At 38.5% G+C, this 22,026-nt stretch overlaps 2 protein-coding genes across 2 annotated transcripts; one reads left to right on the top strand and one right to left on the bottom strand.

The window, feature by feature from the left end:
- Positions 1-7,312: 7,312 nt before the first annotated feature.
- Positions 7,313-7,681, bottom strand: LOC147480835 (protein AGENET DOMAIN (AGD)-CONTAINING P1-like). The gene has a single exon (XM_086578757.1). The coding sequence runs from the start codon at positions 7,679-7,681 to the stop codon at positions 7,313-7,315; it is 369 nt and encodes a 122-aa protein (XP_086434883.1).
- Positions 7,682-8,427: 746 nt separating this feature from the next.
- On the top strand, positions 8,428-14,574 carry LOC147480834 (uncharacterized). The gene is made up of 6 exons (XM_086580195.1): positions 8,428-8,510; positions 8,592-8,742; positions 8,833-8,919; positions 9,038-9,965; positions 13,972-14,155; positions 14,262-14,574. The coding sequence occupies exons 4-6, from the start codon at positions 9,375-9,377 to the stop codon at positions 14,453-14,455; spliced, it is 969 nt and encodes a 322-aa protein (XP_086436321.1). The 5' UTR covers positions 8,428-8,510; positions 8,592-8,742; positions 8,833-8,919; positions 9,038-9,374; the 3' UTR covers positions 14,456-14,574.
- Positions 14,575-22,026: the final 7,452 nt, after the last annotated feature.

Here is a 22,026-nt window from a genome sequence, read left to right as displayed (position 1 = left end):
CCGCTAGATCTCTCTCATCTGCGAGTTTTTAGGTGTGTTTATTATGTACATCAGCAAGCTATTCATCGAGATAAATTTGATGCTCGGACTACTTGATGTATTTTTTTTAGTTATTCTACCATATATAAAGGCTACATATGTTACAATCCGGCGACAAGAAAACTGGTTGTCTCTCGTGATGTACGATTTGTAGAATGTGAAGCTTTCTTTCAAGCTCTAGCTATGCCTGGGAATCAGTCCCAGGGGGAGTGTTCGGCAGATTTATTTGGCACCTCTCCTAGCAGTTGGTGAAGGTATGGTTCCTGCCGCAAAAGTTATTGGCACCTATACTGAAGAAGACATTGCACAGATAGAGGCACTTGCGCCCTCACCCACTGCATAACTAAGGCACGTGCGCCCTCTCACTGCAGAAGTTCTTGATTCTGATTCTTGTGTTGGGCCTATTCAGACAAAGGTGCGTGCGCCTTCACCCACTGAAGAACTAAGGCATGTGCGTGCTTCACCTGATTCTCAACCCCCTTCAGTTCCTCGACAATCTGAACGAGAGAGACGACCTCCAGTAACTCTCAAGGATTACTATAAATCCGATAGAGAACGACATCCTCCAGTGACTCATCAAAATTTTTATTCATTGTTTGACATTTCATATCCTCTACAGGAGTATATAACGTATGCCAATATCACTTCATCTCATCATGCTTTCTTAAGTACAGTCGATGATGTGCAAGAACCAAAGAACTTTAGAGAAGCTAATTCTCGTCCAGTATGGAGAAAGGCAATGCAAGAAGAACTTCGTGCTCTAGACGAGAATGAAACTTGGGAGATTGTTATTCTACCTTACGGAAAGAAGACAGTTGATTGTCGTTGGGTATTCAAAAACAAGTTCAACAATGATGGTTCTTTAGAGAGGCCTAAAACTTGACTCGTTGCAAGGGGATTCACCCAAACATATGGTCAAGACTACAAGGAGACTTTTGCACCAGTTGCAAAGATGAACACGTTTAGAGTTCCTGTATCTCTAGCTGTAAATCAAGACTGGAAATTATTTCAGATGGATGTTAAAAATGCATTCTTACACGGTGATCTTAAAGAAGAAGTGTATATGAGCATCCCACCTGGACATCCAAAAGAGGCTAAGGTTGGATTAGTATGCAAGTTAAAAAATGTTATCTATGGACTTAAACAATCTCCACGAGCATGGTATGCCAAGCTCAGTTCTGTTCTAGTCATGACCGGTCTTAAGCGGAGTGATGTTGATCATTCATTATTTGTTAAGTCTAGTAGGTCAGGCTTGGTTGTTGTTCTTATTTATGTTGATGACATAGTTATCATAGGTAATGACCATATCAAAATCTCTAAGCTCAAGGATCTACTGCACAAGAAATTCGCCATCAAGGATCTGGGTATTATGAAATACTTTCTTGTGATCGAAATTGCCTATTCAAAAAGGGGCATATTTCTTAATCAAAGAAAGTATGTGTTAGATCTTTTGTGTGAAGCAGGAAAACTGGGGATAAAACCATCTGATTCTCCAACTGACAGTGGAGCCAAGTTGGACAACACCGGTGATCTTCTTACTGACATTGGTCAGTATCAGCGATTAGTTGGTAAACTAATATATTTAACTATTACTCGACCAGATATTTTTTAAGCAGTAAGCTTGGTTATTCGCTTTATGCACGCTCCAAGGACTCAACATATGAATGCAGTTTCTATAATACTGCAATATCTGAAAGGGTCACCAGGCAGAGGTATTTGGATGCGGAAAAATGGGCATACATCTATTCGCCTATCTGATGATCTTGATTAGGGGGATGTCCAGTTGATCGGCGGTCTACTTCTGGTTATTGTACCTTTGTGGGAGGTAATTTGGTCATTTGGAAGAGTAAGAAACAGAATGTGGTGGCTCATTCTAGTGCTGAAGCTGACTATAGGGCTATGGCTTCCATCACTAGTGAAATTATATGGCTGCGAGCCATTTTGAAGGATTTATGCTTTGGTTTGCATCTACCAACTACACTTTACTGTGTTAATCAAGCTGCAATGCACATTGCAGCAAATCCGATGTTCCATGAGAGAACTAAGTATATTGAAGTTGACTGTCATTTTGTGCGTAAAAAAGTACAGTCCAAGATTGTTGCTACCTCCTTTGTTCGCAGTGACCAACATCTTGCAAACATTTTTACCAATGGACTTCCAGCTTCCAAGTTCCATGATATACTCTCCAAGTTGGGCTCGCTGGATATCTTCGCACCAACTTGAGGGGGAGTGTGGGAGAAGAAATAGGCGGTAGCGTCTTCCACATGATGATGATGATGAAGGCGCGTGTGCGCCCCTAGTCGGTTCGTGACAGTTCGATAGATTTGTGTGTTTCTATAAAGGGAAGACTCCACTCTTTTAGAAACAACACAGACGATTGTGCACTTGTGTTGTGCCTATATATATATCTCTGTAATAAAACCCTAAAAATCAATCAAGCAATAAACATCTTTCTTCTCCAGTGGACGTAGGTTGCCGCAATGGCACCGAACCACTATAAATCTTGTGTTTTGTTTCTTTGATTGGTTGTTGTTTTCTACACTATGTAGGTGTATCACCAGTCCACTTACCCAAATTGGAAACAATTGTATTGTAGGCCGGCCATTTTTAGAGGAATATACCTGGGTGGTGATGCGGACAAACATATAATTTCTTGTTTGAGGTTAAGTTCCATATTATAACGGTTTATCCAATTAATGAATCAGAATGGTTTTACAGTAATGTAAAGAAAGGGTAGTTAAATCCAGATAAATACTTGTGTTTGTACCAATCAAAATTCTTGGACTGCAGGTATTTGTTCAGTCTGGCAAAAAGGTAGTATTGAAGGGCGGGTGCGGGAAGCAGCATCATCGGGAGGACCCTGTGGTATTAGGGTATCAATCTTGTACTTGTAGATTTGATAGCGTGAATGGAACTTCTAAAACCATGCTCGAAAAGATTGCTAGGCTTTCACAAAATTCTAGGCGGTTTATAGGCAAAGCGGACAGAACATATATTTGAACTGTCATAAGAAACTCTTCTGTTAGGGAATGTCATTAGTATCTAGGTCCGATGAAGAATTGTTTATAGGTACATGACGATTTGACTCTGCAATACCTTACAAAGTAGACACACAATGTTTACAGAATTATAGGCTCTCGATGCATTTTTTTCTGAAGAATGATATATCCATTGTCCGAAATCTGAATCATTCAACTGGGAAAATGAGTATCTGTAGAGAAAAGGGATTTTTTCTGCTTTCATTTCTTTCGAGGCCAGCCTTCGAAGGAAAGCGACTTCGCTCATGACTCAAGAATTTAGCGCGACCAGCTCAAAGGAAGGGGCGACCAGCCATGGCTTTAACCCCATGGAGTAGTAAGCGGCGCCAGCCTTCGAGCTTTTTCTCGGTGGGCCCGCTACATAAGAATCTTGAAATTTTGGTTTTGGTATAAAAACAAAATTAGTCTTTGGAAAACCTAACTTTTCCAAAACAAGAAAGAGAGTGATTACAAGAGAACAATTCTTTGTGAGTTGAGTGTTCATTCTTTGTGAGTGAATTGAGAGACTTGTAATGTCTGTTACTCGGACTTGTAGTAAAGCTTGGATCTCGCCAGTGTGGACGTAGGCAAATTGCCGAACCACGATATATCCTTGTCTTGTGGTTGGTTCTCTTTTGCATTAATTGTTTTACTTTATATGCTTGTTATTTGATATTGAGAAGTGTTGGGATATTGCTTGGAGGGTGTTGAAGTCTTGTCTAGTGTGAAGGATTGATCGTTGTGTAGGATTGATCCGTTTGTTGTGGGTAACGTTGTTTCCGCAGTTAATTATTCACAACAATTGGTATCGGAGCGAGGTATACGACCTAGGATTTTGAGTTTTGGTAAAGAACCATAGTGCTCGAAATTTATGTAGACAAGGTGTTCGATAAAATTCCTGAGTGAGATAATTTTTTGGGTTATTGTGTGTGACTTGAAAAAGGGGCTCCCAAGATGTCAAATGCTAGATTTAAAGTAGAGAAGTTTGATAAAGAAGCAAAAGAAAAGATGGCGAGGGTGATGTCGAATGAGATGACTTCCACAAGCAAGTGGAAGGGTAGTTCGAAGAAGCCTTTAAAACATGTACGGTGCTACAATTGCAAAGAAAAGGGGCATTATCTATGTGATTGCTCTAGCCCGAAAAAGAGTAACAAGATGAGTGGTAAGTTTGAGAATGAGGATGTTAGTGAAGCAAGTCTTGCTTTCCCGCCCGATGGGGATGATGTAAGTCTTTTCGTGTCTACACAAGGCGACCACATGACCCGATATGTGGATTCTTGATTAGGGTGTTCCTACCACATGTGTCCAAATAGGAAGTGGTTTGCTACCTATGAGAACTTGAGTGGAGGTTCCGTTTTGATGGGCAATGGCGTTGCTTGTAAGGCGGTTGGGATTGGAACTATCACGGGTCAAGATGCATGATGGTGTAGTGAGGACTTTAACCGATGTGAGGCACGTTCGAAGTTAAAGAAGAACCTTATTTCTCTTGGTACCTTGGATTCCAAAGGCCACAATTTTGTGGGAAATGGTGGAGTCCTAAAGATCCTTAGTGGCTCTTTAGTCATTATGAAGTGGTCAAAGACATGGAAACTTGTATACTTTGTTGGGTAGATACGGTGATAGGTGATGTAGCAGTGAGTACATGTAGTGATGATTCTGAGTGCACAAAATTGTGGCATATCGCCTTGGGCATATGAGCCCAAAAGGGATTGTCTGAGTTGTGCAAGCGAGGCTACCTGAAAGACTTGGAGAAACCAAGTATGGAATTCTGCGAGTATTGTGTCTATGGCAAGCAGTGCAGAGTCAAGTTCGGTACAAGCAAGCACAAGACGAGAGGCATCCTGGATTATGTGCATACGGATGTTTGGGGACCTTCTAGAGTGGCTTCTAAGGGAGGTAACCGGTATTATGTCTCTTTCATTGATGATTATACACGCTATGTGTGGGGATATATCTTGAAGTCCAAGGATGAAGTTTTCGAGACATTTAAGAGAACTATTCAACAAGAAGAAGAGTTACAACAACCTGAGCAGCAAGCTTTGACTAGATCAAAGCCAAAGAGAAGTGTGAAACAAGTTATGCACGGGCATGATAAGCTAGTGAAGCATTATGGTCATTTGGACTCGGTTGCCTCACGCACTAAATATTGAAGATGATGGGCGGATAGCTTCAAGGAAGGCATTAGAGATGCTCATTCTGAGAGATTGGTCGGTGGATATGCAGAAAATGGTGGAGGCTCGTGACAAGTTTTGTACTTGGGAATTTGTTTCATTGCCTAAGGGCAAAAGGTTTTTGGGTTGTAGCAGGTTCTCTATTGGTTGGAGGTACTCCACAAATGGTGGAGGCTCATCCATTGTTGAATAATGCCTTCGAGCGTGGTGGCCCTTTGTGGGCATGACGTGCTCTTTGTGAGCATGACACTCTTTGTGGGTGGCTCTTTGTGAGCATGACACTCTTTGTGGGTGGCTCTTTGTGAGCAAGACACTCTTTGTGGGTGGCTCTTTGTGAGCATGACACTCTTTGTGGGTGGCTCTTTGTGAGCAAGACACTCTTTGTGGGTGGCTCTTTGTGAGCATGACACCCTTTGTGGGTGGCTCTTTGTGAGCATGACACTCTTTGTGGGTGGCTCTTTGTGAGCATGACACTCTTTGTGGGTGGCCCTTTGTGGGCATGACGTGCTCTTCGTGGGCATGACTCTTTGTGGGTAGCTCTTTGTGAGCATGGCTCCTTCGAGGCGGTTGACTGCGAGTTCTGGATGGATGTGTTCTTGCTGGATGTGTTCGGCTCGGTTTTATGTGTTAAAACCTCACCGAGGTGGAGAATGTAGAGAAAAAGGGATTTTTTCTGCTTTTCACGCCGAAGCGCCCGCGCTCGAAGAAGCGGCTTCTTCGCTCATGACTCCGATAATTTAAGCCGACCAGCTCAAGGAAAGGCGACCAGCTCATGGCTTTAACCCATGGCGGCCCAGGCCAGTAGTAGGCGCCAGCATTTCGAGCTTTTTCGGTGGGGCTTCGATAACAAGAATCGCGAAATTTTGGTTTTTGGTATAAAAACAAAATTAGTCTTTTGGAAAACCTAACTTTTCCAAAAACAAGAAAGAGAGTGATTACAAGAGAACAATTCTTTGTGAGTTGAGTGTTCATTCTTTGTGAGTGAATTGAGAGACTTGTAATCTGTTACTCCGGACTTGTAGTAAAGCTTGGATCTCGCCAGTGTGGACGTAGGCAAATTGCCGAACCACGATATATCCTTGTCTTGTGGTTGGTTCTCTTTTGCATTAATTGTTTTACTTTATATGCTTGTTATTTGATATTGAGAAGTGTTGGGATATTGCTTGGAGGGTGTTGAAGTCTTGTCTAGTGTGAAGGATTGATCGTTGTGTAAGATTGATCCGTTTGTTGTGGGTAACGTTGTTTCCGCAGTTAATTATTCACAACAGTATCCATGGGTAATGCATAAACGGTTCCGCTCTGGATTTGCTTTGTGGTATAATAGTAAATTACCCAATGCATTTGAAATTATGTTAAAACAGGCTGCTCTTCTTATGAAGATTTATCGTGCGCGTGTTTTTACTTCAAATTCTCTGTCCACTTAAGGTCTAGTTTTTGTTTCTACTAAGTTTACTGCTGAACAAATTTGTGTAGCTAGCTTATGGACTTATGTGAAACAACAACCAAATACCGAAAATATAATCAATCCACGGAGATCTGATTGGCAACATCCTAATCTGTTGAGGTAGAGCATAATACTAAATAGACATGGGATACAAATGCATGCCAGTGGTAATAAAATGTGAAAAAGTTTATCCTCCTTGAGAAGCAAGATGTTAAATGTGTGAAGACAAATCTCACTAATGGTTTCTAGATCAATTCATTTTGTCAAATACTTTGAAAAAATGAAAATTTAGCCCGTCTAAAGCAAAGGACCCGATAAGATATCAGTCAAAGTTCTAGTTCTTGTATTTCTCTTTCCAAGGGGAGTTACTTCTCTTTTTGTGGCTGGGGTGGTTAAATTAACATGTGCGCCTCTGCCTCAGTTGTGGCTTCCACGGAGGCCAAACTGGCATGTACTACTGCTACTGGAGACAAGGAGCGGCGCTTAGAAACTGATGGCTTGATCTTTATTTTCTTTCTTGAACAGACAAGGTGCGCAGATGACTCCGACTTGTTAGGGGCCGTGTGTGCCTGCAACTTGGTAGTATCCTCCATAGGTGGTAGCCATGAGGTACCACCTATCCATTCTCTGTGAAGCGAAGCTCAGACTGTTTGAACTTCGAGTTCCTCCTTTGAAGGTCTAAAGTACACCATATACCTTGAGTTCTCTTTAACTTTGGTCACAACACCTTCCCACCACACACAGTCTTGAAATGCATCAACTTCATCGCTCAATTCAAAGTTACGACAGAGCTCTTCAGGTGGTTTAGGCCTGACATTGACCACATTGATGAACTCCCTCAATGGTTGTGTTCCACTATCATCCTTCATGAAGCCTTCGTACTCGACAAATACCTTGTTCTTTGTTGAATTTGATCTAATAAATTTTGCCTGGAACAGTGCACCCCTGAAGCTCATGTCGTCGCTGAAGACTTCAACCTCCATTCCCTTGGTAAAATGTGCATCCCCCATTCTCCTTACAAGCTTCTCAGGCAAGATTTGAGGAATTAAGACGCACCTTTATGTAGAAAAAATAGAAATAGCAGGACAGACTAAAGAGACATAAAGTTTAAAGTTGGGAATATGTTCTTGATAAAGTTTCTGGCTTATCAATAGGCCATCTGGCCATGCATATTGCATGGCTTTAAGTCTGACCACATTTTTAAACCAAACTTAGATCTTTAATGTTTGTTTCTTATTACAGTTGTTAATTCTATTCCTATGTTCTTCAGTGTGTTGTCTTCTGGCCCAAGTAACCTCCCCACCCTGTCTCCTTTGCTGCAGAACATGGCACAGTACTTCATTTTTTATGTCTGTGCACCTATGTTAAATAGGCAAAACATTGTTGATATACTATTGATTTGGACACATAAAACGCAACATTTTACATATCTTATATATAAAGCGAATACCAGATTTCCCAATTAGTTCCCGTATTCCCGTTTTTAACACAAAGTTTTTCATGATAAGGGTACCGGAAAGTTAGACAGCCATTTATTTTTTGTTCTTCATTGAAAGGGTAAATTGGTCAACATGCTTAGCCTTTAAACCCTTAAATAACAACCGCGAAAAAACCGCCAGTTATATTCTCTTTTCTTTCCTTCCTCTCATCGCGAACCAACTCTCCTCTCTTCGTCATTCCAAACTCTCAAGTGTTCTCCTTTCAATTATACCCAACTCTCCTCTCTTCATCATTCCAAACTCTCTCCCCGACGATTTTCATTGTTGTTTTGCTTTTTATTTTTTTTTTTTTTTTTTTTTATTTTTAAAGTCTCTCTTCTACAGAGTTCCGATGCTAGAGGTATTTTGTTATTACTCTCCTTTCAATTACTACTCTCTACGAGCATTTCCTTTGACATTTTCATTTTTGATTTTTTTACAGACCCAAAGTATTTCCCATCGGCGGCGCCGAACCAGACATCGAAGAAGAATTCCTGAAAATGAACAACAAAGACAGAGGCGTTCTATTGCTCATAGAAATCGCTACCAGAGGCGTATTAATCAACAACGCTTATCTTCTACCGTTAATGAAGGTTGCCCATTTCCTTATTCCTTATTTCCGTCTTAAAACTTTATTTTTTTACTCTGTATAACTTATTGTTTTTTTAAACGATTTATTTCAGATTCCCATCAACAGCCTGTTCCTGCGACCCCACGCCTGCGACTAACAACCTCATTGCAAATTGCAAGAAACATAAACACGAATTTAGGTGACATTTATTGTTGTTCCTGTTTGATGCTTTTAGTTCTTCTACGTCGTTTATGAAACTCAGACGAATTTTTTTTTACCTTCTGTGCTTATATTTTTACTCAATCAACACTTTCCAGGGAGTAACAGAACAAGCTCGCATGTAATGCCAATACCTCTACCATCTTCGAGACCGTCTAGGATCAGTCATGGGTTTTACAGGTGTGCAAGAGGTTTTGTTTTTGATCCAAGCTTTGATCCTTACATGTTGCCCGAACCTACACTTTGCCAATACTGTGGAGCCAAACAATTCATTCACGAGACATCTGAGATATGTTGTGGAAAAGGTAGAATAAAGCTTCCTAGGCCATCGGGCGCCATTTAATTAGTTCAACTATTTCTTGATGGTGGTGACCTTGGTAAACATTTTAGGAGAAAAACATCCGCTCCTACAATCATATATTTGCGTTTACTTCAATGGGTGTTGATTTTGATAAAGATCTTGCAAATGGTAAAGATGGCGTCTTCTCATTTCGTGCAAGAGCTTCTATTTATCATAGGATTGGAAGTTTGTTGCCGGGACCTAATAGGAAACCTAGATATTTACAGATGTACATCTATGACACTGACCATGAGATTGAGAATCGGAATTCTGAAAACCTTAAATTACGGGCGGATGTTATATCTACGTTGAAAAATATCCTAGATAATTGCAATAATCCCTTTGTCGGCGTTTTTAGACAACTTGGACAGAGAAACGATTTACAGAGTTGTCGGCTCATTATCAAAGAATTGAGAACAGACCGTCGGGAGCATGCTCTACCCACAGCATCACAAGTTGCTGCAGTATTGATAGGAGATACTGATCCAGAGAGAATGGAAGCGCGAGATATTATTGTACAAACACAATCGGGTGACCTTCGGCCAATTCCTGACACTGCTGGATATTATGACCCGTTACAATATCCTCTTATGCTTCCTTTTGGTGAATATGGTTGGGACTTGGGTGTACATCGCAGTGGTACAAGAAGAATAAGTTGCCGCACCTACTATGCGTATATTTTGCAGGTATGCACAAAATTCATTCAACAGTATTTATATTGATTATAAAAGTTTTTCCTTTTATTACAAATTGTTGCATTTGGTAACTACTACCGCTACTATTTTGTTAATTGTTAAATGAGGCTGCTACCAAAATTTATCCATGCTGGAGAAAACGCTCTTGACGTGATCATTTATCTCAGACAAGCTCATATATAGCTTCATTGAAATATCTTTTTCTTTTTTCTGTTTTTTAAAATCTCTACTTCTTCCTTTTGTATATAGCAATATTCTTTTCTGAACACTTCAACGATTTTGGGATTATCTTGCACTCTTTTATTAATTGATCAGTGCATCTTTTCTTTAGCTTTCATTAGCTTCTTTACTTTGTATGTCCCGGACTTGGAGATATTTCAAATTTTCATGCCTTGGCTAGATAATCAATTGCATTGGAAGTTTACCTGTTGTGGTTTGAGATAAGGTATTAAATACTTACTAAACGATGCTTGAGGGAAGTCACCCTCTAAATGAAGTTGAGTGAGATGTAAACTAAGCATGTCCTCTGTAAGATGCTTCGAAGTCCATGCATCGATAAAATTAAGTTTCTGATACAGTTCATTGCATCTACTTATCTAACATTCTTCATCTGCCTACACAAACAACAAAAATGGAATTCAGTTTTCATTTCCCTGCAATGAAAACAGTTTCAGTGTTCAGGCTGTATTGCAAGTACTTCGGAGGAACCAACTAGAAAAATACTGACTGTAAGTACGCTGGGATTAGAAGCTGAGGCTTATATAAACCAAAGCTCTTACATCTGAAACAGACTTCAAAACCTTAAACCGTTCTGACAAACATAGATAAGATGGATGGCCAAAACACCGGATTAGATGGTATAGATTGCTCATATAAACAGACTTCAAAACTTCAAACAGTATTCACAGGAACAGATACCCTTGACATTATGGCAGTACTATTAAACAGTTTTTATATGTTGTCGCCCACAGTACATGTATATATGTCCAACTGTCAACTATATTAGGCTTTCCTACAGTATAACTAACTTCAACCTAAGCTGTTTGACTTTGTTCTTCATTTATGCTTGCACCTGGTGCATTGGTTTTACACACCATGCTCTACTTAATCTTCACCTAATATAAGATCAAAGAGGACTACAACAACAATCTAAGACCACTTCAGCAGAGTATCTTGCATGCCAAAACCATCACTCATTGTAAAGACTTCACCAGTCACTGCAAGCTCTTTAACTTTAGGAATTAAGATTCCAACGCTTTTGACGTGATCATTTATCTCAGACAAGCTCATATATAGCTTCATTGAAATATCTTTTTCTTTTTTCTGTTTTTTAAAATCTCTACTTCTTCCTTTTGTATATAGCAATATTCTTTTCTGAACACTTCAACGATTTTGGGATTATCTTGCACTCTTTTATTAATTGATCTGTGCATCTTTTCTTTAGCTTTCATTAGCTTCTTTACTTTGTATGTCCCGGACTTGGAGATATTTCAAATTTTCATGCCTTGGCTAGATAATCAATTGCATTGGAAGTTTACCTGTTGTGGTTTGAGATAAGGTATTAAATACTTACTAAACGATGCTTGAGGGAAGTCACCCTCTAAATGAAGTTGAGTGAGATGTAAACTAAGCATGTCCTCTGTAAGATGCTTCAAGTCCATGCATCGATAAAATTAAGTTTCTGATACAGTTCATTGCATCTACTTATCTAACATTCTTCATCTGCCTACACAAACAACAAAAATGGAATTCAGTTTTCATTTCCCTGCAATGAAAACAGTTTCAGTGTTCAGGCTGTATTGCAAGTACTTCGGAGGAACCAACTAGAAAAATACTGACTGTAAGTACGCTGGGATTAGAAGCTGAGGCTTATATAAACCAAATCTCTTACATCTGAAACAGACTTCAAAACCTTAAACCGTTCTGACAAACATAGATAAGATGGATGGCCAAAACACCGGATTAGATGGTATAGATTGCTCATATAAACAGACTTCAAAACTTCAAACAGTATTCACAGGAACAGATACCCTTGACATTATGGCAGTACTATTAAACAGTTTTTATATGTTGTCGCCCACAGTACATGTATATATGTCCAACTATCAACTATATTAGGCTTTCCTACAGTATAACTAACTTCAACCTAAGCTGTTTGACTTTGTTCTTCATTTATGCTTGCACCTGGTGCATTGGTTTTACACACCATGCTCTACTTAATCTTCACCTAATATAAGATCAAAGAGGACTACAACAACAATCTAAGACCACTTCAGCAGAGTATCTTGCATGCCAAACCATCACTCATTGTAAAGACTTCACCAGTCACTGCAAGCTCTTTAACTTTAGGAATTAAGATTCCAAACAAACGGATGGACTAGCTTATAGACTCTGCCCCTATTAGTTACCAAGTGTTGTAATGACCCCTTCTGCAAGAAAATAATTCACGCCAGGAAAATCTTGAATGAGATGAAAGAAAACATAGAATAAAACTGCCCCTAGCAAAATATTACAAGGATTAGTTTTTAGCACAGATGACCAAAAAGAAAAAACATAAAAGCTCATCAACCATGTACAACCTTCAGAATTCTTACCACAGGAAACCAGTCCTTGAGACCTTGCCTGTTATCACGCTAACAAAACAATGCGCTTTATAATTTACTGGATATCACTCAAAGTTCATACATACTCTCTGCTAAGTAAGTGATGTTAGTGAGAAATGTTTCTGTCTCAAATGCCGATCCCACTGTTGGAACATACCCCCACCAAAATTAGCTTCCCCAGATTTACATCTCATTCACAAAAGTATCTCCGCCATATCTATAGAATCACAATACGAGCCCTGAAATTTTTGTCTTCTGCACTAGCTATTCACAGTTTCTTGACATCATGTGCGACACTCTTAGAACCATAAAAACTACAACGGTTATGGATCATCTGTTATTTTTCCTGCATGGAAATTTATAAAGCAAATATCCTGAATAAACCATTTTCGAGCTACGAGAATTTTAACTGTTTTCAGATAGACAATGAGATTGAATTTATGGTGAAAAATAACATTTATGAAACTTATGGAAATTGCATTATACAGGTTATATTGATCTTATGAAATTCCTTGCAGTTATTGATAGTTGCACAAATTGCCAGATTCCGTGTTTCACTTTTATTCTCAGCTTAGCCCTGCAAAATACATTTTAGATGTCGTCCCGACCATTCTTTTGTCCACTACTGTTCAGGCTTGAATTATTTTTGGCATATGGGACTGCTGTGCCAGCATTATCGTCTCTCAATGAGCAACTGTACTTTTATGAGTGCTACCAAGTATTATGCTAATGCGAGTCTTCGTATCAAATGTTTCCAATGTCTTAATACGACCATGCATTTAATAATATTTACTGAAATGTCATTCAACTATCTCATTTAAAAAAAAATTTGCTCGCCAGTGTTTGGTTGCATAAACCTTAGATAATGTAATTGACTCTTTCTTTTTTATTTTATGGATTGACATGTCTTTTTGTTATTGGGCTGTATAATGACTATTTCATTGATAGTTCGTTAATATTCATTCTTACAATTAATATCAGTGTGTATAAGTTTTATTTATTTATTTATGCCCTCAATTCTTTTAATAGTTTATATATGAATTCTAATTCCTCTTATTGCTTTCATGCGCTCGTAGCCCTAAGTCACAAGCTTATATTAAACACGCTCTACAAACAGATTGTTAAACTACACATGACATTTCACGAAGACCTACTTATTTATTTTCAGAGTTGGGCACTGACACAGCCGTCGAGAATACTAGAGACAATACATTGTTGTTGTATATCAAATGGGATTACTGCATTATAACTTGCTGTCATCAGAGTTTAGGACATATCAAACAATTACAACAAATTATAGAATTTAAACTCATAGTTGTTTCAGAGAGTTAACAACGTCTTTGACAAAACCATATATCTAATGAGCTAATCGCTCATGTTTCTACATCTTTCAGATTCGCCCCATGGAGGTCTCATTGTTCCTTTTGGGGTGTCGTCTTCTGCAACAATTTGTCGTTGATATGTGCGTCAAAATTGAAACAATGAAAATGAGGTATTATCGGGATAATCAAAAGAATATAAGAGCTGAACTGTACCAAGGCATTCAAGATGCATTAAATGCAGGGGAAACATCTGCAGGTGCATTATATTTGTCTTCCGATATTCATATTATTAACTAATTGCCATTCTCTTTTTTTACTTTTTATCTTTTGAAAACTAACTTATTTACACTTATGATAACTAGGCAACATTGGTAGAAGGATCATACTTCCACCGTCTCATACGGGTAGCCCTCGGGATATGCATCACCGATATCAGGATGCAATGGCGTTGGTAAGGAGGTATGGAAAACCAGATTTATTTATAACTGTCACATGTAACTCATCTTGGCATGCAATAACACGAGAATTAGACCTAGACCCTCATTGCACAAGATAGACCAGATGTGGCCACCAGAACATTCCATTCTATTTTAGGGGAACTTAAACATGATTTATTTAACAGACATATATTAGGTAGAGTGATTGCACAAGTTCATGTTATAGAATTTCAAAAAAGAGGCCTTCCACATGCTCATTTTCTCATCATCCTCCATGAAGATGATAAAAAAATAAATAATCAAGATATAGATAAGATTGTTTCTCGCTGAAATTCCGTGATCCCCGACACGGATCCCGATTTGTATCTTCTTTTTACAAAACATATGATGCATAACGATGTGGAACTATTAATAGGAATGCAGTTTGTATGAAAAATGGTAGATGTAAAAGTGCATTTCCTAAGTCATTTTCACACTCAACTTCACATGGTACTGATTCATATGCTACATATATGAGGCGTGATAATGGAAGGCATATAAGTGTTGGAAAATACACATTAGACAATCGTAATGTTGTTCCATACAATCCTTATCTTCTCTTAAAATATAATTGTCATATCAATGTGGAGATTTGTTCCAAAGATAACTTGATAAAATATTTGTATAAATATGTTTATAAAGGACCTGATCGGGTGTCGTTTGGAGTTAGTAGTAAACCATCCGGTAGTGATGATGAGATAACACAATTTGTAAATGCAAGATGGATTTGCCCACCGAAGCTTTTGGCGATTATATAAGTTCCTTTAAATGGCATGTTTCCTTCCGTTATAGCCTTGCAAATACATCTACCTAATAGACAACAAGTTACTTACTACGATTGGTGAACTTATAGAAGATATATTAGATGATGAACACCGGCTGAAAACCATGCTCACACGAATTTTCGCAACAAATCTTATTAATGAGGAAGCACGCCAATATCGTATTTGGAGTTTCGAATACTTTTATTGGGATTCAACTCGTAGGGAATGGTTCCAGAAGTCGCCAATCATGAAACGATCGGAAGAATTGCAACAGTTTCTCCTATGGAAGGAGAACGCTATTACTTGCGCCTTTTATTGTTACATGTCAGAGGTCCTACTTCTTTTAACGATTTACTTACAGCCAATGGTGAGCATGTGGGCACTTTTAAGGAATCAGCTAGAAAAAGGGGTTTACTTGAAGATGATGACAGCATCAAAAGTTGTTTAAGCGAGGCTGCAAGTACACATATGCCTCTTTCTTTAAGACGATTGTTCGCTACCATCTTAATTTATTGTCAGCCAAGTGGAGTAAGACAACTTTGGAATGAATACTACCCATTTATGATCGAGGACTACGCTTCGACAAATGATAGAAATAGAAATACCCAACTATTTATTAATCGTCTTCTGAAGGAACTTGATGATATTTTAGCTGAGAAACAAAAGAAAATTACTGATTATGATTTACCCGACATTATTGGGGGCATTGACGAGGATATTGATTTAACAAGGCTTATTGTTGAAGAGAGATCTTTGCAAATTCCAGAAGGGGACCTTATGGCGATTCAAAACTTGAATGTTGAACAAAAAATGGCTTTTGATGAAATCCTTTCATTTGTTAAAGAAAAAAAACATTCTATTTTTTTCATTGATGGACCAGGAGGTACAGGGAAGACATTCTTATATAGAGCACTTCTTGCATCTTTAAGGAATGATAATCATATTGCTATAGCGACACCCACATCGGGGATAGCGACCATTGCATTACACGGGGGTAGAAGCGCACATTCGAGGTTTGCCATTCCAATAAATATAGATTACACCATCGACATGTAACATTGTAAGCTCTGCACTTGCCTGCTTTTGTGTTGTGCAGATATACTTATATGGGATGAGGCAACAATGGCTCATAAACACGCTTTTGAAGCTCTTGATAGAACCTTAAAAGATATCACCGACTCGACCTCCCTTTTGGTGGAAAAATTTTTGTTCTTGGAGGTGATTTCCGTCAAACACTTCTGTTGTTCCGCGGTTCTACAAGGGCTCAAGAGATTGACGATCTGTTGTTAGGTCATGGTTCCGGAACAAGGTAAAAGTAATTTCTCTAACACAAAATATCGTAACGAAACCGATCCATGGTTTGCTGATTTTCTATGCGTGGGCAATGGTGACGAGCCTTATATTGATGATGATAGAATGATTAGATTGCCGATGACATTGTGTTGCTACGACGGTGATTAGTCAATAAATGATCTAATAGATTTTGTTTATCCTTCTTCGAGTCTTAATGGATGTAATAGTAATTACATTATTGATAGGGCTATTTTAACACCGAGGAATGATGTTGTCGACAAACTCAATAATCAGATTATAGACATGTTCCCGGGACAAGAAAAACCTACTACTCATTTGATATTGTTCCTTCGATCGAGGAACTTATATCAACAAATTTTGAATTCTATTGCACCGGTGGCTTTGCCCCACATCAATTAACTCCGAAAAAGGGATGCCCAATCATGCTTCTTAGAAATATTAATCCGACTATAGGGTTACGTAATGGAACTAGATTAATATGTATTCATTTCTATGATAATACTATATATCTTTGAGATTGCCTTCGGGCGATTCAGAGGTAAAAGAGTTTATACCACGAATACCTCTCGAGCCAAATAAAAGTTTAAACACATGCCGTTTACTTTTATAAGGAAACAATTTCAATTAAGCTTAGTTTAGCATTAACTATTAATAAATCACAAGGACAAACTATTAGTGATGTTGGTATATACCTTCCCCGATCATGTTTTCACTCATGGCCAACTATATCGTTGCATTGTCGAGGTGTGTCTCAAGAAATAACATCAAGATTTTAGTCAAAATGGAACCTTAACTAAGCGTGGCGGAACTTACACACACATATGCCTCTTTCTTTAAAATGATTGTTCGCTACCATCTTTTAATTTATTGGTCACCAAGTGGAGTAAGACAACTTTGGAATGAATACTACCCATTTATGATCGAGGACTAAACCCGACAAATGATAGAAATAGAAAATACCCAACTATTTATTAATCGTCTTACGAAAGGAACTTGATGATATTTTAATTGAAAACAAAAAGAAAATTACTGATTATGATTTACCCGCATTATTGGGGGCATTGGCGAGGATATTGATTTAACAAGGCTTATTGTTGAAGAGAGATCTTTGCAAATTCGAAGGGGACCTTATGGCGATTCAAAACTTGAATGTTGAACAAAAATGGCTTTTGATGAAATCCTTTCATTTGTTAAAGAAAAAAAAAACATTCTATTTTTTCATTGATGGACCCGAGGAGGTACGAGGGAAGACATTCTTATATAGAGCACTTCTTGCATCTTTAAGGAATGATAATCATATTGCTATAGCGACAGCCACATCGGGGATAGCAGCCATTGCATTACACGGGGGTAGAACACATTCGAGGGTTTGCCATTCCAATAAATATAGATTACACATGGACATGTAACATTGGTAAGCTCTACGCACTTGCCAAGCTTTTGTGTTGTGCAGATATACTTATATGGGATGAGGCAACAATGGCTCATAAACACGCTTTTGAAGCTCTTGATAGAACCTTAAAAGATATCACCGACTCGACCTCCCTTTTGGTGGAAAAATTTTTTGTTCTTGGAGGTGATTTCCGTCAAACACTTCTGTTGTTCAGCGTTACACAAGGGCTCAAGAGATTGGCGCGATTCGTTGTTAGGTCATGGTTCTCGAACAAGGTAAAAGTAATTTCTCTAACACAAAATATCGTGCCTGGAACGATCCATGGTTTGCTGATTTTCTATTACGTGTGGGCAATGGTGGCGAGCCTTATATTGATGATGATAGAATGATTAGATTGCCCGGATGACATTGTGTTGCCCCGACGGGTGATTAGTCAATAAATGATCTAATAGATTTTGTTTATCCTTCATCGAAGTCTTAATGGATGTAATAGTAATTACATTATTGATAGGGCTATTTTAACACCGAGGAATGATGTTGTCGACAAACTCAATAATCAGATTATAGACATGTTCCCGGGACAAGAAAAAAACCTACTACTCATTTGATATTGTTCCACCTCGATCGAGGAACTTATATCAACAAAATTTTGAATTCTATTGCACCGGGTGGCTGCCCCCACATCAATTAACTCACGAAAAAGGGATGCCCAATCATGCTTCTTAGAAATATTAATCCGACTATAGGGTTCTCAGAATGGAACTAGATTAATATGTATTCATTTCTATGATAATACTATATATCTTTGAGATTGCCACCGGCGCCTTCGGAGGTAAAAAGAGTTTATACCACGAATACCTCTCGAGCCAAATAAAAGCGAACACATGCGTTTACTTTTATAAGGAAACAATTTCCAATTAAGCTTAGTTTCGCATTAACTATTAATAAATCACAAGGACAAACTATTAGTGATGTTGGTATATACCTTCCCGATCATGTTTTCACTCATGGCCAACTATCACGTTGCATTGTCGAGGTGTGTCTCAAGAAATAACATCAAGATTTTAGTCAAAAATGGAACCTTAACTAAACGTGGCGGAACTTACACTAGAAATATTGTATATCGGGGCGTGTTACTTTTCAGATGATGATGATACTATGGATGCTTTACAGCGACCTTCTTTTAGGTAATTCGCCATGCTATCATGCAATGAATCGCTATTCCTTTGTTTTTCACTCCACGGTTTTCGTATGTACAATAAAATGTTATGATTATTTTTCTACTGCGTTTAAAATAAACAGTATGGTTAGTTCGGGATACCCACCCACTGTTAATATTTGCAGTTAGGTATACATCATCCCCACCACTCCCACACGCTTTACTTTTTAAAAAACTCTCCACAAAGATATCAACATTTATGAAGTAGAGATATCCTGTGAGGCATGTTTTTTTGGGCAATCCATTGGATTCACAATATTGTCTTCCTATCTGATTTTTCTATTAGACCCCCTAAAACCTATATATGTCTGTAACCACCCAACAATGCTCAAGTAGTCCCTAGGATTCTTAGTTAATACTCGTGATAGTACAAATTGAACGTGCCTTAGAACGTGTCTTTGTGGTCTCCACCCGGACATAGCCTGCGTTTTAGCCTTACTTTGTGATTGTTTCCTTTTGTTGGTACATTACAAGAGTGCCTTTAGTTTTTTCAAAGAAGTCCTTACTGTAAACAAAGCAAACGCTCAAACAATTAGAAAAACAACTATTAAAGGGAGGGTATCCACGACTAACCAAAAAAATTTTTAACTCCGCCAATGCATTTTGCGTTTTGCATTGCTGGTCCCAAGCCCAGATAAAGGAGGAGGGAAAATAAATTTATTTTTATGTCGTATGCTATTAGTTATCCTTAGTACTGATATCTCCATTTATGAATTTAAACATACAATGTCAGCCATTCTAACTTTTCTTAGGAAGTGCTGACTATCGAACTTTACTTGGGAAGTGCTGACTATCAAGCTTTTACTTCCTATCGTTTCGTCCTTTTCCAATTTCAGCTTCTACAAGTGGTGTTGCAGCAATTTATCTGTCTCTAAAGTTGATTTAAATTGTTTTGTGTGGTCTTTGAAACAATAGACACGTCACTTGAGTTGTTCTGCAAGTACAGGTTTGTAAATGTGATAATATTTTTAAATGTAATCTGTCTCCAGTTTTCCTTATATTCTTCACGTGCTTAAAGATTACTTTTAAACTTTGTGCAGTTTGTTCAAGATATACAAGTCGTCGCATCTGCCTTTTGTTCCATTAACAATCGATTGTGATGATAAAGAGGCCAATAGAGTCGAAGGTTGTGCAGAATCTGAGATATGAACAGTGTTTTCAGACTGAACTAAATTCAAGTCTAGCTATTGCCGTCATTGTTATTCAACTTTAAATGATGGTTAAAAAAAAGCCGATGGAAAACCAGCACCCTTCTAAACAAAATCATTGCATCGATACACATTGGCTTCGCTCAAGTAAGAAACATTACTCTACTCCTACAACCATATTATGGATGTATTTAGTTCGAGGCTAACACTATCTCAGCTATCCGATATGCATAAACTACCAGGTTATCGTGCCGCATACCATAAGTCATCTGAAGATCTATTGACACGCTTACGGTTTATGGCTGCGGCTTCATATTGTCAAAAATTTATTATCGATTACTTGACACCGGCCTTTATCCAGGGAGCAGTTTTTTTCGATGGCGGGGCAATGATACCCGGTGCCCTTAGGCCATAGACATATCCATAAACAAATACATCGGTGTCATGAAGTCCTTGCCCATTGTGTTAATCTCATCGAAGAAGGCCGGTTGCCGCATCGACTTTGCCCTAATGTTTCCAACATGCAATTATCTTCTTATTGCATTCCTTCGCACACCGGTTCCCCGATTCGTATGAAATGCTTGAGTATCCTGTTTTGTGTCTGCAACCTTATTTGAAAGACTTACAAGTTGCTCCTCATGACAAATCCATCGCCACGCCGCTCATGCATTTCGTGTCCATGCCAGCTTGCGGACTATAAGGTCGAAACGCGTGAAAGATCATGCAAGCAACTTCATGGATCTAAGGGTGAGTATGAAACATCAAATATCTTCCAGCGGGAAAATTATATATGCTCCTTCATAATTAATGTATACTCCCATGCCAGTAAGATAGTACTCAACAAAGAACCCTTGCAACTCCAGTGTTATCACGTCACACACCGATAGAATCTTCATTACTTGATGAGAATTCTCAATAGATTTGGAAACCGTTTTAATCTTAAATGTTGCCTTGGTCAAAGAAGAAAGATCCTTTAAATGTCTCACCCCCTACTTCTCCCTCTAATTAGTCTCTCCCCCTACATACTCTCCATTATCTCTGCAACCACAATGGATGAGGTAAGATTCCTATTTCCTAATTTCACTTTTACTTTCAGTTTGATTTAAATCTTAAATAGTTTATTGTACGTTGCTTTTCTCTATTTTATTTTTATGCGTTATTTGCAATATGTGCCAAAAAAATTGCAATGTTATTGATTTTAGTTAGATAGGTTGTCCATTACTTTCAAGGATGATAACTAATAAATACATCCTCCTTTCAACAAATCGAGTCTGAGATGAGGAGCCTAAAAATGGAGCTAAAGCAAACCATGGACATGTAATACATTTCGGCCGCAAAAAGCCTCACTTAGACACAAGGTAAGATCTCTTCATTTTGAACACCTGATCATATGTTGTTTATCTACAAAAGTTTCTAACTGAGGAACTGCTTATAACCCAAGTACCAAATATAAGTTAAGATCAGTGGTTGCAACATTTAACTACAATTGACTCGCCAAGCTTGCATGGACCTTTCTTGATTTCCTTCAAAACCAAGTTAAGAAAAATGGTATCTGTGATGTTTGATATCAGGCTGTAGAGTTTCACCGATGGAAAATTAATGAAGCTCGCGAAGTTTGAGGATGCAAAGCTAGTCAATAGGCAAAGACTTGCAATTGCCAAGATGCAAAAGGCGAGGACGAAGCGCCGCTGAAGCCTGCTAAAAGATCAAAAAGGATATCCGAACCGAGACAAAGAGGCGAGATGGTGTCGAGATGAAGGCTCGACCTCGGGCAAAGAAATAAAACCAAAGTCTTGACTGCTTTGCCAAACAA

This window comes from Coptis chinensis, chromosome 8, assembly GCF_015680905.1.
Source record: "Coptis chinensis isolate HL-2020 chromosome 8, ASM1568090v1, whole genome shotgun sequence".
NCBI classification, from domain to species: domain Eukaryota; kingdom Viridiplantae; phylum Streptophyta; class Magnoliopsida; order Ranunculales; family Ranunculaceae; genus Coptis; species Coptis chinensis.
This window is presented reverse-complemented; position numbering and strand designations above follow the sequence as displayed.

Excerpts from the sequence above, each read along its gene's own strand:
- LOC147480835 (XM_086578757.1), bottom strand. The coding sequence starts at position 7,681 with ATGGGGGATGCACATTTTACCAAGGGAATGGAGGTTGAAGTCTTCAGC.
- LOC147480834 (XM_086580195.1), top strand. The coding sequence starts at position 9,375 with ATGGGTGTTGATTTTGATAAAGATCTTGCAAATGGTAAAGATGGCGTC. Across the intron at positions 9,966-13,971 it reads ACTATGCGTATATTTTGCAG|ATTCGCCCCATGGAGGTCTC; the intron begins GTATGCACAAAA and ends TACATCTTTCAG. Across the intron at positions 14,156-14,261 it reads TGCAGGGGAAACATCTGCAG|GCAACATTGGTAGAAGGATC; the intron begins GTGCATTATATT and ends TATGATAACTAG.